At 38.8% G+C, this 20,357-nt stretch overlaps 1 protein-coding gene across 4 annotated transcripts in view; it reads right to left on the bottom strand.

The window, feature by feature from the left end:
- Positions 1–19,018, bottom strand: part of UIMC1 (ubiquitin interaction motif containing 1) — a 116,984-nt gene extending 97,966 nt beyond the window's left edge. For 2 of the 4 annotated variants that reach the window (XM_023259245.2, XM_023259260.2), the window contains exons 1-2: positions 18,881–19,018; positions 10,697–10,849 (exon numbers count right to left, since the gene is read on the bottom strand). In XM_023259245.2, coding sequence (XP_023115013.1) covers positions 10,697–10,843 — 147 coding nt within the window. In that variant the 5' untranslated portion in view covers positions 10,844–10,849; positions 18,881–19,018. Of the gene's footprint in view, positions 1–10,696; positions 10,850–18,726; positions 18,856–18,880 lie in introns of those variants that run through there. The other 2 variants (XM_023259248.2, XM_019838358.2) reach the window with 2 other exon arrangements.
- Positions 19,019–20,357: the final 1,339 nt, after the last annotated feature.

The following is a 20,357-nucleotide window of genomic DNA, read 5'->3' as shown; positions in this document are numbered from 1 at the left end:
GTTGAAAACTACAAAATATTGCCATGAGATGTTAGAGACAACCTTAAAGAAATAGAAAAATATACCTTACTCATTGGCCAGAAGTCTCCATATTAAGATATTAATTCTCCCTCAAATCGACCTATAAATTCAACATCATTCCAATCAAATAACTAACAAAATTTCTGTAGAACTGGCAAACTGATTTCAAAATTCATGTAGAAATACAAAGGAACTAGAATAGCCAAAAACCTCTAACAAAGATCAAAGAAGACTGACACTGTTTTATTTCAAAAACCTATAGTAATCAGGGGTACCGGGTAGCTCACTCGGTTAAACGTCTCACCTTTGGGCTCAAGTCATGATCTCACAGTCATGAGATCAAGCCCTATGTCAGGCTCTGTGCTGGGCATGGAGCCTGCTTAAGATTCTCTCTCTCCCTCTGCCCCTCCCCCACTCATACTCTCTCTCTCTCTCTCTCAAAAGAAAACAAACAAACTTAAAAAGGGGGAGGGGACCTGGCTGGGTCACTTGGCTGAGCATCTGACTCTTGATATGGGCTCAGCTCATGATCCCAGGGTCATGGGATCAAGCCCCACATCAGGCTCCATGTTGAGTGTGGAGTCTACTTAAGATTCTTTCTCTTTCCCCCTCTGTCCCTCTCCCCTGTTTGTGTGCTTTCTAAAATAAATAAATAAATAAATAAACAAACAAACAAACAAACACACACACACTATAATAATCAAAGCAGCATTATAAACTGAGTTAAGACAGACAAAAAGATCAGTGGAATAAAGTCTAGAATTAAATTCACATAAATAAACATGACTGATTTTTAACACAGGTGCAATGGTACAGTGAAGAAAGAAAAGCCTTTCCAACCTACAGTGCTCAAAAAATTGGGTATGATGTTGGGGCGCCTGGGTGGCTCAGTCGGTTGAGCGTCTGACTTCGGCTCAGGTCTCATCTCACAGTCCGTGAGTTTGAGCCCCGTGTCAGGCTCTGACCCAACAGCTCAGAGCCTGGAGCCTACCACTGATTCTGTGTGTCCCTCTCTCTCTGCCCCTCTCCCACTCATGCTGTCTCTCTCGCTCTCAAAAATGAATAAATGTTAAAAAAAAAAATTGGGTATGATGTGCAAAAAAATGAACATGGAGCTATACTACACTATATAAAAATTAACTCAAAATAGATCATAGATCTAAATGTAGCACCTAACATAATATTTCTAAAATAAATCACAAGAGACAATCCTTGTGAACTTGGGTTAAGCAATTTCTTTTATTTTTTCCCCCCTTGGCACTGTAAGTTTGTTTTTTTTTAATTTTTTAAATTTACATCCAAGTTAGTTAGCATATAGTGCAACGATTTCAAGAGTAGATTCCTTAATGTCCCTTACCCATTTAGCCTATCCCCCTTCCCATAACCCCTCCAGTAACCCTGTTTGTTCTCCGTATTTATGAGTCTCTTCTGTTTTGTCCCCCTCCCTGTTTATATATTATTTTTGTTTCTCTTCCCTTATGTTCATGTTTTGTATCTTAAATTCCACATATAAGTGAAATCATATGATTTTTGTCTTTCTCTAATTTCGCTTAGCATAATACTCTCTAGTTCCATCCACATAGTTCCAAATGGCAAGATTTCATTCTTTTTAATTGCCAAGTAATATTCCATTATCTATATATACCACATCTTCTTTATCCATTCATCCACTGATGGACATTTGGGCTCTTTCCATACTTTGGCTATTGCTGGTAGTGGTGCTATAAACATGGGGATGCATGGGTCCCTTCAAAACAGCATACATACCTGTATCCCTTGGATAAATAACTAGTAGTGCAATTGCTGGGTCATAGGGTAATTCTATTTTTAACTTTTTGAGGAACCTCCATACTGTCTTCCAGAGTGGCTGCACCAGTTTGCATTCTCACCAACAGTGTAAAAGAGATCCTCTTTCTCTGCATCCTCGCCAACATCTGTTGTTGCCTGAGTTGTTAATGTTAGCCATTCTTACTGGTGTGAGGTGGTATCTCATTGTGGTTTGGTTTGTATTTCTCTGATGTTGAGTGATGTTAAGCATTTTTGCATGTGTCAGCTGGCCATCTGGATGTCTTCTTTGGAAAAGTGTCTACTCATGTCTTCTGCCCATTTCTTCACTGGATTATTTGTTTTTGGGTGTTGCATTTTATAAATTCTTTATAGATTTTGGATACTAACTCTTTATCTAATATGTCATTGGCAAATATCTTCTCCCAACTATCATTTGCTTTTTAGTTTTGTTAATTGTTTCCTTTGCTGTGCAGAAGCTTTTTATTTTGATAAGGTCCCAATAGTTCATTTTTCATTCCCCTTGCCTCTGGAGACCATCAAGTAAGAAGTTGCTGCAGCTGAGGTCACAGAAGTTGTTACCTGTTTTCTACTCTAGGATTTTTTCAATGGCTTCCTGTCTTACATTGTGGTCTTTCAACCATTTTGAGTTTATTTTTATGTATGATGTAAGAAAGTGGTCTAGGTTCATTCTTCTGCATGTCGCTGTCCAGTTTTCCCGACACCATTTCCTGAAGAGACTGTCTTTATTCCATTAGATATTCTTTCCTGCTTTGTCAAAGATTAGTTGGCCATACGTTTGCGGGTTCTCTATTCTGTTCCATTGATCTGTGTGTCTGTTTTTGTGCCAGTACCATACTGTCTTGATGATTACAGCTTTGTAATACAGCTTGAAGTTTGTTGGGTTAAGCAATTTCTTAGATATACCACCAAAAGCACAATCCATAAAAAACAAATTGGCAAACAGATGTCATTAAAATAACTTCTAGCATTCAAAATATTGATAAGAGAATGAAAAGACAAGCCATGAACTTAGAGAAAATATTTGAAAAGCAAGTACCTAATAAAGGACTTTTAGCTAGAGTATATAAAGAACTTTCAAAACTCAACAGTGAGAAAACAACCAACCCAATTCAAAAACAGGTAAAAGATCTGTCTCCCTCTCTCTCTGCCCCTCCCCTGCTCATACCCTCACATTCTCTCTCTCTTAAAAATAAACTTTAAAAAAAAAAGGATGATTCCTTTACTATATAAACTGTGGCAGGACAACAGAAGGTGAAAAAGTGTGATAGCTTAAACTTGATACTAAAATCTAATTCAGAAGGTACAAAAAAAGGACAATTATACAAAAACCAATGCCACTAGGAATACAGATGCAAAAATCCTAACATATTAAGAAAGCAAATACAGTATTATGTTAGCATAATATATAGTGACCAAGTAAGATTTACTCCAGATTGCAAGATGTGCCAAAATTAGAAAATAGTATTAATGTACTATATAAAACTAACTGATTAAAGGAGAAAAACTATACCATCATCTTGTTAAAAAATGAAGCAGCATTTGATTAAATACCCATTCCTAAAAACACTAATATTAAATAAGCAATTAATATTTCTGTAACATAATAAAAAATAGAAATATGAAACAAAACATCTGAATACTTCTACAATTAAATTCAAGTCAAGACAAAGATGTACTCTATCACTGAAATCAATCAACATTATTCTAGAAGCTATAATCAATGTAACGAAACAAACAACAAAAAAAGGTATAAATACTAGAAAGGAAAAGAGAAAATGATCCATTATTAGCAGGCATAAGTGCCTACCTGTAAAACCCAAGATAATCAACACAACAACTATTTCAAAAGTCTGTAATGGACTAATGGAACAAAATAGAAAATCCATAAACAAGTCCATTTATTGACAAGATTTTAGTTTACAATAAAGGTAAAACTACAGGGGCTCAGGGGCTCATCACTTAAGCGGCCAACTTCGGCTTGGGTCATGCATGATCTCATGGCTCATTAGTTCAAGCCCCACAAGGGGCTCCGTGCTGACAGCTCAGAGCCTGGAGCCTGCTTCGGATTCTGTGTCTCTGTCTCTCTCCACCCCTCCCCAACATGCACTCTCTCTCTCTCTCTCTCTCAAAAATTTTTTAAGGTAAAACTTCAAATTTTTGGAGAAATGATTACTGAAAAATGTTGGTTAAAGCATGTAACCACTGGGGCGCCTGGGTGGCGCAGTCGGTTAAGCGTCCGACTTCAGCCAGGTCACGATCTCACGGTCCGTGAGTTCGAGCCCCGCGTCGGGCTCTGGGCTGATGGCTCGGAGCCTGGAGCCTGTTTCCGATTCTGTGTCTCCCTCTCTCTCTGCCCCTCCCCCGTTTATGCTCTGTCTCTCTCTGTCCCAAAAATAAATAAAAAACGTTGAAAAAAAAAAAATTTAAAGCATGTAACCATTAAGACTGCTTTTTAGTATATATGTACTGTTTTGAAATACACATAAATGGGGGGTGAAAAAATGAAATACACATATATGTGGTAGAACTGTACAGAAAATCATGGAAATGTAAAACAAATACAGTGCTTACCTCTAGATGGGTGGAAAGGGATGCAACTGATGAGGGTCACACTAAGTCAAGAGGGCTTCTAAGGTAGTGAATACAGATAGCCGAATTATTTTTTTAAAGTATGATTTTGTATTTTATGTAAATGTAAAAACCGTATGATTATTTCTATAGATACAGAAAAAGCATCTGACGAAGTACAACATCCACTCATGATGAAAACCCTCAACAAAGTAGGTCTAGAGGGAACACATCTCAACATAATAAAGGGCTTATCTGAAAATCCCACAGCTAACATTATTCTCAATGGGGAAACACTGAGAGCTTTTCCCCTAAAGTCAGGAACAAGACAAAGATGTCCACTCTCACAACTTTTATTCAACATAATACTGAAAGTGCTAGCCACAGCAATTAGAGAACAAAAAGAAATAAAAGGTACCTAAATCAGTAAGGAAGAATTAAAATTTTCACTATTTGCAAAAAACACAATACTACATATTGAAAACACTTAAGACTTCATCAAAAAACAACTAGAACGGATAAATGAATTCAGTAAAGTCACAAGATACAAAATCAATGTATAGAAATCTGCTGCATTCCCATACACTAATAATGAAGCAGGAGAAAGTAAAATTAAGAAAACAACTCATTCACAAGTGCACCAAAAACAATAAAACATCTAGAAATAAACTTAATCAAAGAGGTGAAAGAGCTATACTCTGAAAACCATAAAACACTGATGAAAGAAATTAAAGACAACACAAAAAATGGAAAGACATTCCATGCTCATGGGTTAGAAGAACAAATATTGTTAAAATGGCTCTACTACCCAAAGCAATCTACATGTTTAATGCAATCCCCATCAAAATACCAAGAGCATTTTTCACAGAACTAGAACAATCCTAAAATTTGTACGCAACCACAAAAGACCCCGAATAGCCAAAGCAATCTTGAAAAAAAAATTCAAAATCTATAAAGAACTTATCAAACTCAACACCCAAAAAAGAAATAATCCAGTGAAGAAGTAGGCAAAAGACATAAACAGACACTATTCCAAAGAAGACATGCAGGTGGCTCAAAGATACATCAAAAGATGCTCAACATCACTCATCATCAGGGAAATACAAATCAAAACCACAATGAGATACCACCTCACACTTGTCAGAATGGCTGAAATCAACAACTCAGGCAACAGATGTTGGCGAGGATGTGGAGAAAGAGGAACCCTTTTGCACTGCTGGTGGGAATGCAAACTGGTACAGCTACGCTGGAAAACACTATGGAGGTTCCTCAAAAAGTTAAAAATAGAATTACCCTATAACCCAGCGAATGCACTACTAAGTATTTATCCAAACGATATAAAAATGCTGACTCAAAAGAGCACATGCACACCAATGTTTATAGCAGCACTATCAGCAATAGCCAAATTATGGAAAGAGCCCAAATGTCCATCGACTGATGAATGGATAAGAGGATGTGGTATGGGGCACCCAGGTGGCTCAGTAGGTTAAGCATGGGGCTCAGCTCAGGTCATGGTCTCACAGTTTTTGAGTTCAAGCCACATGTTGGGCTCTGTGCTAACAGCTCAGAGCCTGGAGCCTGCTTCAGATTCTGTGTCTCCTTCTCACTCTGCCCATCCCCCACTCATGCTCTGTCTCTCAAAAATGAATAAACCGCAAAAAAAAAAATTTAAGAAAAAAAGAGTATGTGGTGTATACACACACACACACACACACACACACACAATGGAATATTACTCGGTGATCAAAAATAATGAAATCTTGCCATTTGCAACCACATGGATGGAATTAAGAGTGTATTATGCTAAGTGAAATGAGTCACTCAAAAGAAGATAAATATCATATGATTTCACTCACATGTGGAATTTAAGAAACACAACAGATCAACAGAGGGGAAAGGAAAGGAAAATAAGATAAAACAGAGAGGAAGGCAAACCATAAGAGACTCTAAATACAGAGAACAAACTGAGGGTTGCTGGAGGGGAGGTGGGTGAGGAGATGGGTTACGTGGGTGATGAGCATCAAGGAGGGCACTTGTTGGGATGAGCACTGAGTACTGTATGTAAGTGATGAATCACTAAATTCTACTCCTGAAATCATTATTACACCATATGTTAACTAACTTGGATTAAAAAAAAAAAAAAAAAAAAGAAGTATCACAATTCTAGACTTCAAGTTATATTACATAGCTATAGTAATCAAAACAGTATGGTACTGGCACAAAAATAGTCATATAGATCAATGGAACAGAACAGAAAACCCAGAAATAAACCCATAAATATATGATCAATTAATCTTCAACAAAGCAGAAAAGAATATTCAATGGGAAAAAGTCTCTTCAACAAATGGTGCTGGAAAAACTTGTCAGCTACATGCAAAAGAATCAAAGTGGACCACTTTCTTACAGCATACACAAAAATAAATTCAAAATGGATTAAAGACCTAAAGATGAAACTTGATACCATAAAAATCATGGAAGAGACCACAGGCAGTAATTTCTCTCACACTGGCCATAGCAACAGTATTCTAGGTATGCCTCCTGAGGCAAGGGAAATAAAAGCAAAAATAAACTACTAGGACTCCATCAAAATAAAAAGTTTCTGCATAGCAGAGGAAACAACAAAACTAAAAGGCAACCTACAGAATGGGAGAAGATATTTGCAAATAACATATCAGATAAAGGATTGGTATCTAAAAATATAAAGAACTGATACAACTCAATACCCCCCCCAAAAAAAATCAAATAAAAAAAAAAAATGGACAGAACACATGAACAGACACTTCTCCAAGAAGACATCCAGAGGGCCAACAGACACATGAAAAGATACTAAGTATCACTTATCATCAGGGAAATACAAATCAAAACTACAATGAGATATCACCTCACACCTATCAGAATAGCTAAAATCAAAAACACAAGAAATAAGCATTGACAAGGATATGGAAAAAAAGGAACCCTCTATGCACTGTTGGTGGGAATACAAACTGGTGCAGATGCTGCAGAAAACAGTATGCAATTTCCTCAAAAATTTAAAAATAGAACTACCCTATAATCCAGTAATTATACTACTGGATATCTACCCAAAAAATACAAAAACACTAATTCAAAGAGATACCTGCACCCCTATGTTTATAGCAGCATTATTTACAATAGCCAAGATATGGAATCGGCCCAAGTGTTCATCAACAGATAAATGGATAAAGAAGATGTGGCATATATGTATGTATATATATGTATACATACTGATAATGGAATATTATTTAGGCATAAAAAAGAATGAAACCTTGCCATTTGCAAGGAATATTATTTAGCCATAAAAAAGAATGAAACCTTGCCATTTGCAATGACTTGGATGGAGCTAAGTGAAATAAGTCCAAGAAAGACAAATACCTTATGATTTCACTCATGTGGAATTTAAGAAACAAAACAAATGAGCAAAGGAAAAAGAGACAGAAACAAACCAAGAACAGACTCTTAACTATAGAGAACAAACTGATGGTTATCAGAAGGGAGGTGGGGGGAGAATGGGTGAAATAGGTGACGGGGATTTAAGAAAAAAAATAAATAAAAAAATTATGATTTGCATTTTATGGACTCTCCTGTGTGGCATATTTGACAACTTAAAAAAAAAAATTAATGAGTTAGATCTGTATCTGTTGTTATAAAAAGATCTGCAATAAATATTAAATTAAAAAGCAAAACAGCCTATGTAGCATGATTCCTTTCCTGTAAAAGATTTTATTTATAGCATATTCATAAAAAAAACTTTTCTGGAAGAATAGAGAAAAAATTATTACCTTTATTTAAATGTACACTGACTGAGGTGTACATCTTCACTATATAGCTTTCCATACTGTTTTCAAATAGTTTTGAACTGTTTTTATCTGTTTTAACATGTATGTATAAAATGTTTTAACATATCTGTGTGTGTGTATGTGTATAGTTATTTTTGTTAATATTAACACAAGTTATTCAACTGGTAGAATTGATGGATTCTTTTATTTTCTCCTTTTTTTTTTAATTGTATTTATTTCTTTTGACAGAGAAAGAGAACACGAGCAGGGGAGGGGCAGAGAGAAAGGGAGAGAAAGAGAATCCTAAGCAGGTTCTGCACTGTCAGCACAGAACCTGACATAGGGCTCAAACTCATGAACCATGAGATCACAACCTGAGCCAAAATCAAGAGTCAGATGCTTAACCGACTGAGCCACCCAGGCACCCCTTGTTTTCTTCTTTATACTTTCATACCTTTTTATTTTTTTATTTTTTTCTTTCATACCTTTTTAAAAACTATTTAGCCAAAATCCTAATTAAAAACTAGACTATAAGGAAATTCAAAAAAATAAACAAATACCCAACAGAGATGTGAAAACATGTTCAATTTTCCTATTAAAAAATACACAACTTTTTCATTATGAAATTGGGAAAAATAAAAAATGTGGTCACACCCTTCAAAAGGAACAAGGCAACTAATGCACTACTGATAAGAATACAAATGAGAACAAACTGTGACAGTTGTAGTGAAGTATACTATATTAAAATTCTAAACTGATCTTGTAGGGACTAGAGAATCAAAGATTTTTTAAGTAAGTGAATACAACAATCTAAAATCGGAATTCTTAAAAGGAAGTTGGAATAGGGGCACCTGGGTGGCTCAGTCGGTTAAGTACCCGACTTCAGCTTGGGTCATGATCTCAGTTTGTGGGTTCGAGCTCCATATTAGGCTCTCTGCTGACAACTCAGAGCCTGGAGCCTGCTTTGGTTTCTGTGTCCCCCTTTCTCTCTGCCCCTCCCCTGCTCATGCTCTGTCTTTCTCTCTCAAAAATAAATAAACATTAAAAAAAAAAAAAAGTTGGAGTAAACTAAGTGAAATGTAGAGAAAAACCAAAGATAGACAATCAAGTTCAGAGTCTTAACAGACTCAAGAGCTCAAATAACAACATGATCTCAATAACAAGAACTCAAATAACAGATGATCAAGGAAAGAAATGGAAATGAAAGAGAAAGAATAGATTGAGTGTCATTTAAGAGGTAAAAACTAAAGAATGTGGTGAATGATTAGGTATAAAATATGAGAAAGAGGAATGAGTTAAATACAATTCTGAGTTTTAATAACAAGGCAAATGAGGGGTTCTACCATCAAATGAGCTAGAAGATAAAGAAAAAAGAGAAGTAAACTTGGAAGAAAAAACAATGACTTAATTCACTGCCTTCCTCTATGTAACCTAAAGACCAACTGAAATCTCTAATAAACACATGGAAAGAAGGACCAAAGAAGAGATGTTAAGATCTAAAGCAGCACTGTCCAAAAGCAACACTGTCCAATAAAGTTTTCCACAATGAGGGGCACCAGGTGACTCAGTCAGTTAAGTGTCTGACTCTTGATTTCAGCTCAGGTCATGATCTCACAGTTCATGAGTTCAAGCCCCATGTAGGGCTCTATGCTATAGTGCATAGACTGCTTGGGATTCTCTCTCCCTCTCTCTGGCCCTTCCCTGCATATGTGTGCTCTCTCTCCCTCTCCTTCTAAATAAATAAGTAAATAAATAAACAAATTTTTAAAGTTTACCACAATGAGGTAAATGTTCTATAACTGTGTCATCTAATACAGCAGACACTAGACTCATGTGACTTTGATCACCTGAAATGTGCCAGTATAACAGAGAAAGGGATTTTTTTTATTTAATTTTAATTAACTGTAATTTAAATAGCTACAGGTGATTCATTGCTATCACACTTAGAGACTTTACAGCATTTACATTCTCTTTCTCCCACTTTCCAAACACATAAAAATTAACATTTACATTTGCCTTAGTCTCTTCTAATAGTTTAAAAAATACCATCTTGGGTCAATATATTACAAAAATGAGTAACTATGATCCAGTCTCAGCCAAACAGTATTACTTTCTTTTACATAATTCTTTTTTTTTTTTTAATTTTTTTTTTCAACGTTTATTTATTTTTGGGACAGAGAGAGACAGAGCATGAATGGGGGAGGGGGCAGAGAGAGAGGGAGACACAGAATCGGAAACAGGCTCCAGGCTCTGAGCCATCAGCCCAGAGCCCGACGCAGGGCTCGAACTCACGGACCGCGAGATCGTGACCTGGCTGAAGTCGGACGCTTAACCGACTGCGCCACCCAGGTGCCCCTCATAATTCTTAATTACATTTACAAATCAAAATGAAGCTGAGTAAAAAACTGCACATTCCAGCAAGTTGGCATTAAGGTATAGTCACAAAACAAGCCATGGAGAAGGCCTAGTTTGAGAGCTAAAGCCCCACTATTCAGAATACTAACCTCTCCATCACTATCAGATATCACAATGAATGCATCTTCAAACCTACGTTTCCTCTTCAGATTGACAGAACTGGCAGTTTCTGCATCTTTCTTCTCCAAGTTCTGTGCTTCAGTGACTTCTTTAACCCTTTTCTTTCTCCGTGGCATCCTTGTCTGAAACACAGGGTAAGTAATTTACTCAAAGTTTAATTTTTCCAGATGCTATCTGTAATTTAATCATATAAAAGAAAAAGGTTCCCATCTAAAAGAAGTAAAATAACTTCTGAATACTTCCACTACTCATTAAAATTCCAATTTTTCTATTAAAAAACTATATATGTACATATCTCATCTCTGTAGGGCCATTTCAATAAAAATAATATAATAATTTATCCCAGTTATTTAAACATTAACTTAGATAGTTGGTTCTCTTGACTATGTATTATAATTTAAAGGAACTATTTTTCAACAGCAATGCCTCCACTTGATAAAGAACATCTCCAAAAAACAAAAAAAAAAAAACAAAAAACCAACCCATAGTTAATATGACACTTAAACATAAAAGACTGAATGCTTTCTCCTTAAGACAGGAACAAGACAAGGATGTCTGCTTTCATCATTTCTAATGAACATTATCCTGGAGGTTCAAGGCAGGTCATCTACGCAAGAAGAAATAAAAGATATCCAAACTGGGGCGCCTGGGTGGCTCAGTCGCTTAAGTGTCCAACTTTTGGTTTCAGCTCAGGTCATGATCTCATGGTTCATGAGTTTGAGCCCCATATCAGGCTCTGTGCTGACAGCACAGAGCCTACTTGGGATTCTGTCTCCCTCGCTCTCTGTCCTTCCCTTGCTTGCCCATTCTCTCTCAAAAATAAATAAATAAACATTAAAAAAAAAAAAGACATCCAAATTGGAAAGGAAGAAGTAAAACTATCACTATCTGCAGATGACATGGTCTTGTATTTAAAAAAACAAAAAAATTAAGAACTCCACTGAAAAATTATTATAACCAATAAAGAAGTTCAGAAAAGAGTGCAGTATACAGTCAACATACAAAAATCAATTGTAGTGTTATCCACTAGCAATAAAAATCCAAAAATTGAATTTTAAAAATTCCATTTCTAATAACATCAAAAATAATGAAATTCTTAGGAATAAATGTAACAAAATAAGGCAAGACTTACAAATGAAAACTTAAAAATATTTTGAAAGGAGGGTCCAGTTCAAGATGACATAGTAAAAATCTTGATTTAACCTCCTCCTATAGACACACCAAGTCTACAAATATATATGGAACAAATTATTTTAAAATAAACTTAAAACCTGGCAGAGCAACCCATTCACATAAGACAAATGAGAGGGAAACCACATCAAAGCAAAGAGAAATCTCATCATAATCCCCACCCTAGGCACAACAACCCATGGGGGGGTGGGGGGGGAGTCGACCCAGGAGCTTCTCCCTGAGGAGAGATCAGTTTGAATCGCATATCTGGCATCACAACTTTTCAGACCTGCAACTGAGAGATAACCCCCTAAACATCTAGCTCTGAAAGCCAACAAGCTTGCATCCATTAAGACTCCCAAAACCAAAATGAATTGAAAAGCAGTTCTCAAAAAGCTGACACATACCAACTCACCCACCCCAGGGCTCAACACAAAGGCAGCCAACTGAAAAGCACCAAGACTTTCTATGAGAGAGACTTATTTGTTTATCTTAAAACATCAGCCTGAGGTGCAGGCATCTAATTTAACATACACGTGGGTGACTACTGAAATATTCAAAGGCAGAGGCCAGTAGGCACCATCTTTGCATCTTCCTCTGCCTCATTCAAGCTTGCCACTATCTCCCAGAAAGAAGTTTGTGCCCTTGTCTGATACTCCAATTTTTACAGCTGCTTCCCAGGGGATACTTCTAGATCACCTGCTTCTGGGGGCCACCAGGACTTACTTACACTGACAGTCCTGCAGGACTTTATATATTTGCATACTTTAAATGCTGCAGCCTAAGAGTCTGGCTTCCAAACAGCCTCAACCTAGGTGATGACTGAGTTCCTCCCCTTTGGACATTGGCAGTTCTTGGCATACCTTCAAGTGCCAGGAACCACTAAAAATATACTAGGCTGCTTGGATAATCACAAAGGTTTGAAAGACAACTAAAAGCTATGGCAAAGTTGAAAAATAAGATTCATTTCCTACATAAGGCCATTCTTTCAAAACTTGCTATTTTATCTAATGCACAGAATCAACATGGAGTCAAAGAAAATACAAAAACAAACAAAAAACAAAAAACAAAACAAAACCAGAGGAAGATGTTCCAAACAAAAAGAATTAGATAAAATTCAAAAAAACGCCTTAACAAAAGAGAGATAAGTCATTTACCTGACAAAGGAGTTCAAAATAACAGTCACAAAAATTATGCACTACACTCTCAGGAGAATGAATAAACATAATGAGAATTTTAATTAAAAGAAAATAAAAGAGAGTACCAAACAGAAATCACATTACTGAAGAATGCAATAATATAACTGAAAAATACAATAGAGGGGTTCAACATCAGACTATATGAAAAAGAAAAGATCACTGCACTTGAAGACAGACCAATGGAACTCATTCAATTAGAGCAGTACAAGAAAAAAGATGAATAGAGTGAAGACACATTAACGAACTTATGGAAAGGACAAAACCAGGCAGACTGACATTCACATTACAAGGGTCCCAGAAGAGGGAGAGAAACAAGAAGGAAAATTATTTGAAGAAATAATGGATAAAAATTTCCCTAATGTGGGAAAGAAAACAGACATCCAGATCCAGGAAGCCCAGAGAGTTCTAAAAAAGATGAACCCAAAGGAATCCACATCAAGACAAATTATATTTAGAGTGTCAAAAGTGGGGCACCTGGGTGGCTCAGTCGGTTAAGTGTCTGACTTTGGCTCAGGTCATGATCTCACGGTTCATGGGTTCAAGCCCCGAGGCGGGCTCTGTGCTGACAGCTCAGAGCCTGGAGCCTGCTTCAGATTCTGTGTCTCCATCTCTCTCTCTGCCCCTCCCCTGCTCACACACTGTCTCTCTCTCTCTCTCTCCCTCAAATATAAATAAACATTAAAAATTTTTAATTAAAAATACATATCATACTTAATGGTGAAAGACTAAAAGCTTTCCCCTTAGAACAAGTACAAAACAAGGATGTCCACTCTCAGCACTTTTATTCAACATTATACTGGAGGTCCTAGCCAAAGCAATTAGGCAAAAAGAGAGAAAGAAATAAATAAAAAGCATATAGATTGGAAAGAAAGAAGTAAAACTATATTTTCAGATGCAATGATATTGTATATAGAAAATTCTAAGGAATCCACTAAAAACAAAACAAAACAAAACAAAACAAAACAAAACCCTATTAGAGGGGTGACTGGGTGGCTCAGTTGGTTAAGCATCCAACTTCAGCTCAGGTCATGGTTTCACTGTTCCTGAATTCAAGCCCCGCATCAGGCTCTGTGCTAACAGCTCAGAGCCTGGAGCCTGCTTCAGATTCTGTGTCTCCCTCTCCCGCTCATGCTCTCTTTCTCTCAAAAATAAACGTTAGGGGGCGCCTGGGTGGCGCAGTCGGTTAAGCGTCCGACTTCAGCCAGGTCACGATCTCGCGGTCCGGGAGTTCGAGCCCCGCGTCAGGCTCTGGGCTGATGGCTCAGAGCCTGGAGCCTGTTTCCGATTCTGTGTCTCCCTCTCTCTCTGCCCCTCGCCCGTTCATGCTCTGTCTCTCTCTGTCCCAAAAATGAATAAACATTGAAAAAAAAATTTAAAAAAAAAATAAATAAACGTTAAAAAATTTTTTTAAAAAGAAAACCATCAGAATACACAAGTTTGGCAAGGCTGCAGAATACAAAATCAATAAATAAAACTATTTCTATACATTCAAAATGAGCAATGTGAAAATAAAGTTGAGAAAACAATTCCATTTACAATAGCATCATAAGGACTAACTTTACCTAACAGAAGACATGCAAAACTTATACTCTGAAAGCTACAAATCATTTTTTAAAGAAATGAGAGATCTAAAAAATGAAAAACATCCCACGCTCAAAGATCAAAAGATTTCATATGGTAATACTCTTTAATATTTCATTTTTTATTTTTTTAATGTTTATTCATATTTTGAGAGTGAGTGGGGGAGGAGCAGAGAGAGAGGGAGACACAGAATCTGAAACAAGCTCAAGCTCTGAACTGACAGCACAGAGCCCAATGCAGAGCTCGAACTTACAGACCGTGACATCATGACCCGAGCCCAAGTCGGACACTTAACTGACTGAGCCACCCAGGAGCCCCAAAGATGGCAATACTCTTTAAACTAACATATCAATTCAATACAGTACCTAATAAAATCCTGGTTCATTGTGTGTGTGTGTGTGTGTGTGTGTGTGTGTGTGTGTGTGTGTAAATCAACAAGCTGATCCTAAAATTCACACGGCAATTCAAGGGTCCCAAGATAGATATTTTTAACTTTTTAAATTTATTTATTTTTTAGAGGGGGGAGGGGCAGAGAGAGAGAGGGAGGGAGGGAGAGAATTTGAAGCCGGCTCCACACCCAGCACGGAGCCCAACGTGGGGCTCAATCTCACAACCCTGAGATGATGACCTAAGCTAAAAATCGAGTCAGATGCTTAACCAACTGAGCCACCTACGTGCCCTGATGGTCCAAAAATATTCTTAATTAGTTAATCTTCATAAAAACCTAAGAAGTATATATAATTATTACTAGGAAGCATAAGTACAGAAAAGTAACTTGTCCAAAGTTACAAAGCAGGCACTTGCAATTCTGTCACCTGACTCCAATACTCTATAACTTAATCTTTACACCTCTTCTAACTAAAACTGCTACCTAATATATGGTATGCACACATAAATATGTGCTGAATGAACAGCTTAATGTATATATTTAAATTATTAAATACTACAAAAAGGCATAAAAGGATAAAATTATTACAGGTTGAATAGCATAGGTAAAACCTGGATGTCGGAATTAGTTTGAGAGAATTCTCAAGGAATCACGGTGCCCCAGGAAAACATCTTATATGGAATAGCTTTCATCTTATTAAATGTTTTCTGTACCCTAGAGTTATTTAAACAAAATTGCTCAAATCTGACATGAAGAATAGCTATACCACCAAATATATATGTATTTCTTAAAGATGAGTAAATAAAAACCCTTTTCTGTAGCACAGAACCACCTGTAGTCTCAAAGTGGGTTTTCAAAGAATTAAGCAGATAAGACATAGGTAAGAAGCATTAAGTAAAGGCACCCCACAGATACAGACTCCAAAATTCAGTGCTTCATGAGATGTAGCCACTTTGCTCCACAGTAACTCTAAGAGTAAAAACAAGGCATTGGTTGGCCAATTTAATTTTTTTTAATGTTTATTTCTGAGAGAGACAGAGCGTGAGCAGGGGAGGGGCAGAGAGAGAGAAAGAGGGAGACAAAGAATCTGAAGCAGGCTCCAGGCTCTGAGCTGTCAGCACAGAGCTGGACTCCGGGTTCTAACTTGTGAACCTCGAGATCATGACCTGTGCCGAAGTTGGATGCCCAACCAACTTAGCCATCCAGGTGCCCCACTGTTTGGCCAATATAAACACACAGGCCAACACATAGCTCAGTTACTATTTATTTAAGTTGCTACCCTTCAAAATAAAGAACTCACTAAAATAATGGCTTATCTTCAATTATTTGAACTGAGGCTATAGAATGAATTACCACTAACTGTGAAGGAAAAATAGAGCCTAGAGGCCAAAAGCCTCATCTTAATTATGACAGGAACAAAATGTCTCTAAAAGAATGTACAAGCAGTAAAGGTGATGCAATGAGACGTGGTTTCTTTTATTATTATTATTATTATTATTATTATTATTATTATTATTTCTCACGTAGCTTTTTTTGGTACTATCCAATTTGGGATACTATTTGTCATTTTCTTTAAGCACATCTATCATCTTTATCTATCTGAAGAACAATCACTGAAAATATAATTTTAAATCTTGACATTCTACCTACCAAACCTGCTTTGAAAGCTTAAGGACACAGGGACCTTAACAATTCTTTATGAATGACTGACTATAAGTTATTAAGTCACTATTCAAGAAATGTGGTACCAACCTCTTTAGCACCTGATTTCACAGATTGTTTCCTTGTTTTTAAAAAAAAAGGTAGGGGCGCCTGGGTGGCGCAGTCGGTTAAGTGTCCGACTTCAGCCAGGTCACGATCTCGCGGTCCGTGAGTTCGAGCCCCGCGTCGGGCTCTGGGCTGATGGCTCAGAGGCTGGAGCCTGTTTCCGATTCTGTGTCTCGCTCTCTCTCTGCCCCTCCCCCGTTCATGCTCTGTCTCTTTCTGTCCCAAAAATAAATAAACATTGAAAAAAAAATCTTTAAAAAAAAAAAAAAGGTAAATGGGGGCCCCTGGTTGTCTCTGCCCAGCCTCCAATTTTGGCTCAGGTCATGATCTCACAATTTGTGAGGTGGGGCAGAGCCCAATTTCGATCTTCTGTCTCCCTCGCTCTCTGCCCCTCCCCCACAGACATACACTGTCTCACTCTCTCAAAAAGAAATAAAACATTTTTTTAAAAAAGGTAAATACTTGGGGCGCCTGGGTGGCGCAGTCGGTTAAGCGTCCGACTTCAGCCAGGTCACGATCTCGCGGTCCGGGAGTTCGAGCCCCGCGTCGGGCTCTGGGCTGATGGCTCAGAGCCTGGAGCCTGTTTCAGATTCTGTGTCTCCCTCTCTCTCTGCCCCTCCCCCGTTCATACTCTGTCTCTCTCTGTCCCAAAAATAAATAAACATAAAAAAAAAAAAGTAAAAAAGGTAAATACCTTTACAAACACACACACACACTTATTCTTTATTCTCGGCCTCAGGATAAGTGTGTAACAACAAACTCCAAACGCATTTTGAGTGATAATTATAGTTATTTATGGAGTCCTGGGACACTATTCTTGGTACCTCACACACATTATAAAGGTTATCTTCCCAATAACTATATGTGGTAGGATTCACTATTTTACACTATTTATCACTAATCATTATTTTAACGATTTTTATCAGTATTTTAATGTTTGTAAACTTACTCAAAATCAAACAATTGGCAAGTTCCTAGGTTGGTAAATGGATATGTTGTGAACTGCAGCTCGATATGCCTGATTCCAAAAACACATTCTTTGATTCATCTACAAAGCACTAGCTCCCGACAGAAAAAAAATACAGAAGCATAAAACTTTCACTTTTTCCTGGACATTACTTATATCTCAGTATGATACAGTGACTAAATACAAGAACATTAGGCTGACTGGATTCAAAACGGCCCTACAGGTTAGCTCAAAACAGTCAGACAGGTTACCTCATCTGTAAACTTAGAATAGTACCTATTTCATATAAGTGTCGTTAAGATGATCTATAAATGTGTACGTGTAACAAGCTTGAAACACTGTCAACATACAGAAAGAAACATCAGTTCCGTTAGAGGGGAAAGTGGCAAACAATAAAGATTTCCAAGGAACAGATTTTTTTCTGAGCAAATAACTAATCACTCCGCAACTGAACGGTAGCCTGGCCCGAAGGGGGGGGGGGGGGCAGCGGAGGGGCCCGGTGGCCCTAGCTCCGGTAGAGGTCCGGGCTGTGGGGCCCCGTGGGGGGGACACGGCGAGGACTGAGCTGCCTCCCGGGGAGTTCAGCGTGAGGAAGACGCTTTCGAGGGACGGGCGGGGTCAAGAGCCCATCGTCGCACGAGAAATAACGAAGGAACGCCCAGGAAGATAAAGGCCGCACCCCCCGGCGCAGGGGGGGGAGAGGCCGCGGGGGGGGGGGGTAGGGGGGAGCGGCGGCAGGGGGTGGGGGGTCAGGCCTGGCACCTAAGGGAGGAAGGCCACCACCGCGTCAGGAGGCGCCCAGCGAAGTCCCTACGGCCCACCCTGGTGTACCAAAGGGCCCCACTCTCGCGTCGGGAGGCGCCCGCCCGCATCCTGTGTTCCCACCCCGGCGTCCAGAGACGCCCACCCAACAGCCTGAGGGGCCACCTCGGCGTCCGGAGAGATCAGTCGCTGCGCCGAGAGGGCCCTATCCAGCGTCAGCGGCGCCCCTCGGGTGAAGGGCGGGCCGCGGCCCCCGTAAGAGAAAGGAGGAGGAGAGAAGACAGCGGGCTGGAGGTGTGTGGAGGCGGCAGGTACTCACCGACCGGCCGTCAGCCCTCAGCCCAGCCCCTCCCCCGGGGCGCTGCGGGTCGCGAGCGTCCGCAGCGCGTCAGGAGCGCGGGGCCGGCGCGCGCGCAAAGCTGAGGCACCGCGGGGAGGAGGGGAGGAGTCGCGCTCTTGGGCTGGTGGGAGCGCAGGCGCCGGCGTCTGGGGACGGAACCAATCCGCACCGCGGGGGGAATCCGCTGCCAGGTCGTACCACTGCACGAGGGCTGGGGCTCGCCAAGAAGGAGTCGGATTTGAGATTGGAACACAGATCTTGCCCTCCCGGCGTTTTGCAGTGTTCTCTTTCGTTGTGTCATTTTTTTTTACACGTTGAGGGAAACCAAAGGGTAACAGGCGCTCGAAACACTGCAGTGAACCCCTTCAAAGTCTTTTCTGCCACACCAAGCCTCCTCTGGCCCTTTCTTTTCACGTAGAATTATATTGAAATTGTCTGTTCATATGACCACTTGAAAACTATCACCTGATAGTAAATGTTACAATCTGATGGTTTTGAGAAAGGGAGGGAAACTGAGAAACAGAAACTCTTCGGTACCGTGGAGGTATAAAATTAGAACAGCCACTTTGGTGAAATTTAAAAGGTATGTTTTATGACCCAGCAACCTCATGTCTAGAAAAATACAGAAAGAAACTCCTACAGGTGTGAACAAGAAGACAAACCCATCTTCTAGCCTGCTTCCTTGTGAAAAATGTAAACAGAAATGTGCAATAAAACAGAGGAATAAAACGTGATATGTTCCTACAATAAAATACTGACAACAAATAAAACTAATAAGTGAGTCCTATACTATCAACATTTAATAGCTCATAAGAGTTATAAATAGAAACATACCAACAAATATGTGCACTGTGAAATGGATTTAAAATACAGTGAAACCTTAAACTGGGAGTAACTTGCTCTGCAAGTGTTCTGCTAAACAAACATTTCTAATAAATTTAGCAATGTCTTCCAATACAAGTTGTACATGATGCTAAATGTCATGTGATCACAGCTGAGCCAATGGTTCTTTTCTCTCTCTCTTTCTCTCTTTGATATTGTGGGTGATCATCTCCCATGCTCAGATGTTCTGTCTAAGGCCTTGGTGTTTGGTAGAAATTAGTGATTTTTCAAAATGTTGGAAAGTGCCCACAACTGGCACTAGTGTATTTTTTGTCACTTCAAAGCACCTATAGACAGTCCTTTGCTTTTTCATGCAAGGGTAAGTTTAGGAATGCTTTGCTTCATTCTAGGTCAGGCTGCCTGCAGATATAGACTCCTTCCTCTGCTGCCTTATTGCCAGTTACATTAAATACAGTATATGACAAGAGTAGTCAACATCCTTGCAAGCATATACAATGGCCCCCAGGCAGAACAAGGTTGAAAAGAAAGGCGGTAGGAAGAAGGAGATGATTGTGGTGGAAGTTAAGAAGTAAATCATTGAGAGGTAGAAACAAGGTATGCTAATAGCCAAAAT

This window comes from Felis catus, chromosome A1 (assembly GCF_018350175.1).
Source record: "Felis catus isolate Fca126 chromosome A1, F.catus_Fca126_mat1.0, whole genome shotgun sequence".
Taxonomy (NCBI): domain Eukaryota; kingdom Metazoa; phylum Chordata; class Mammalia; order Carnivora; family Felidae; genus Felis; species Felis catus.
This window is presented reverse-complemented; position numbering and strand designations above follow the sequence as displayed.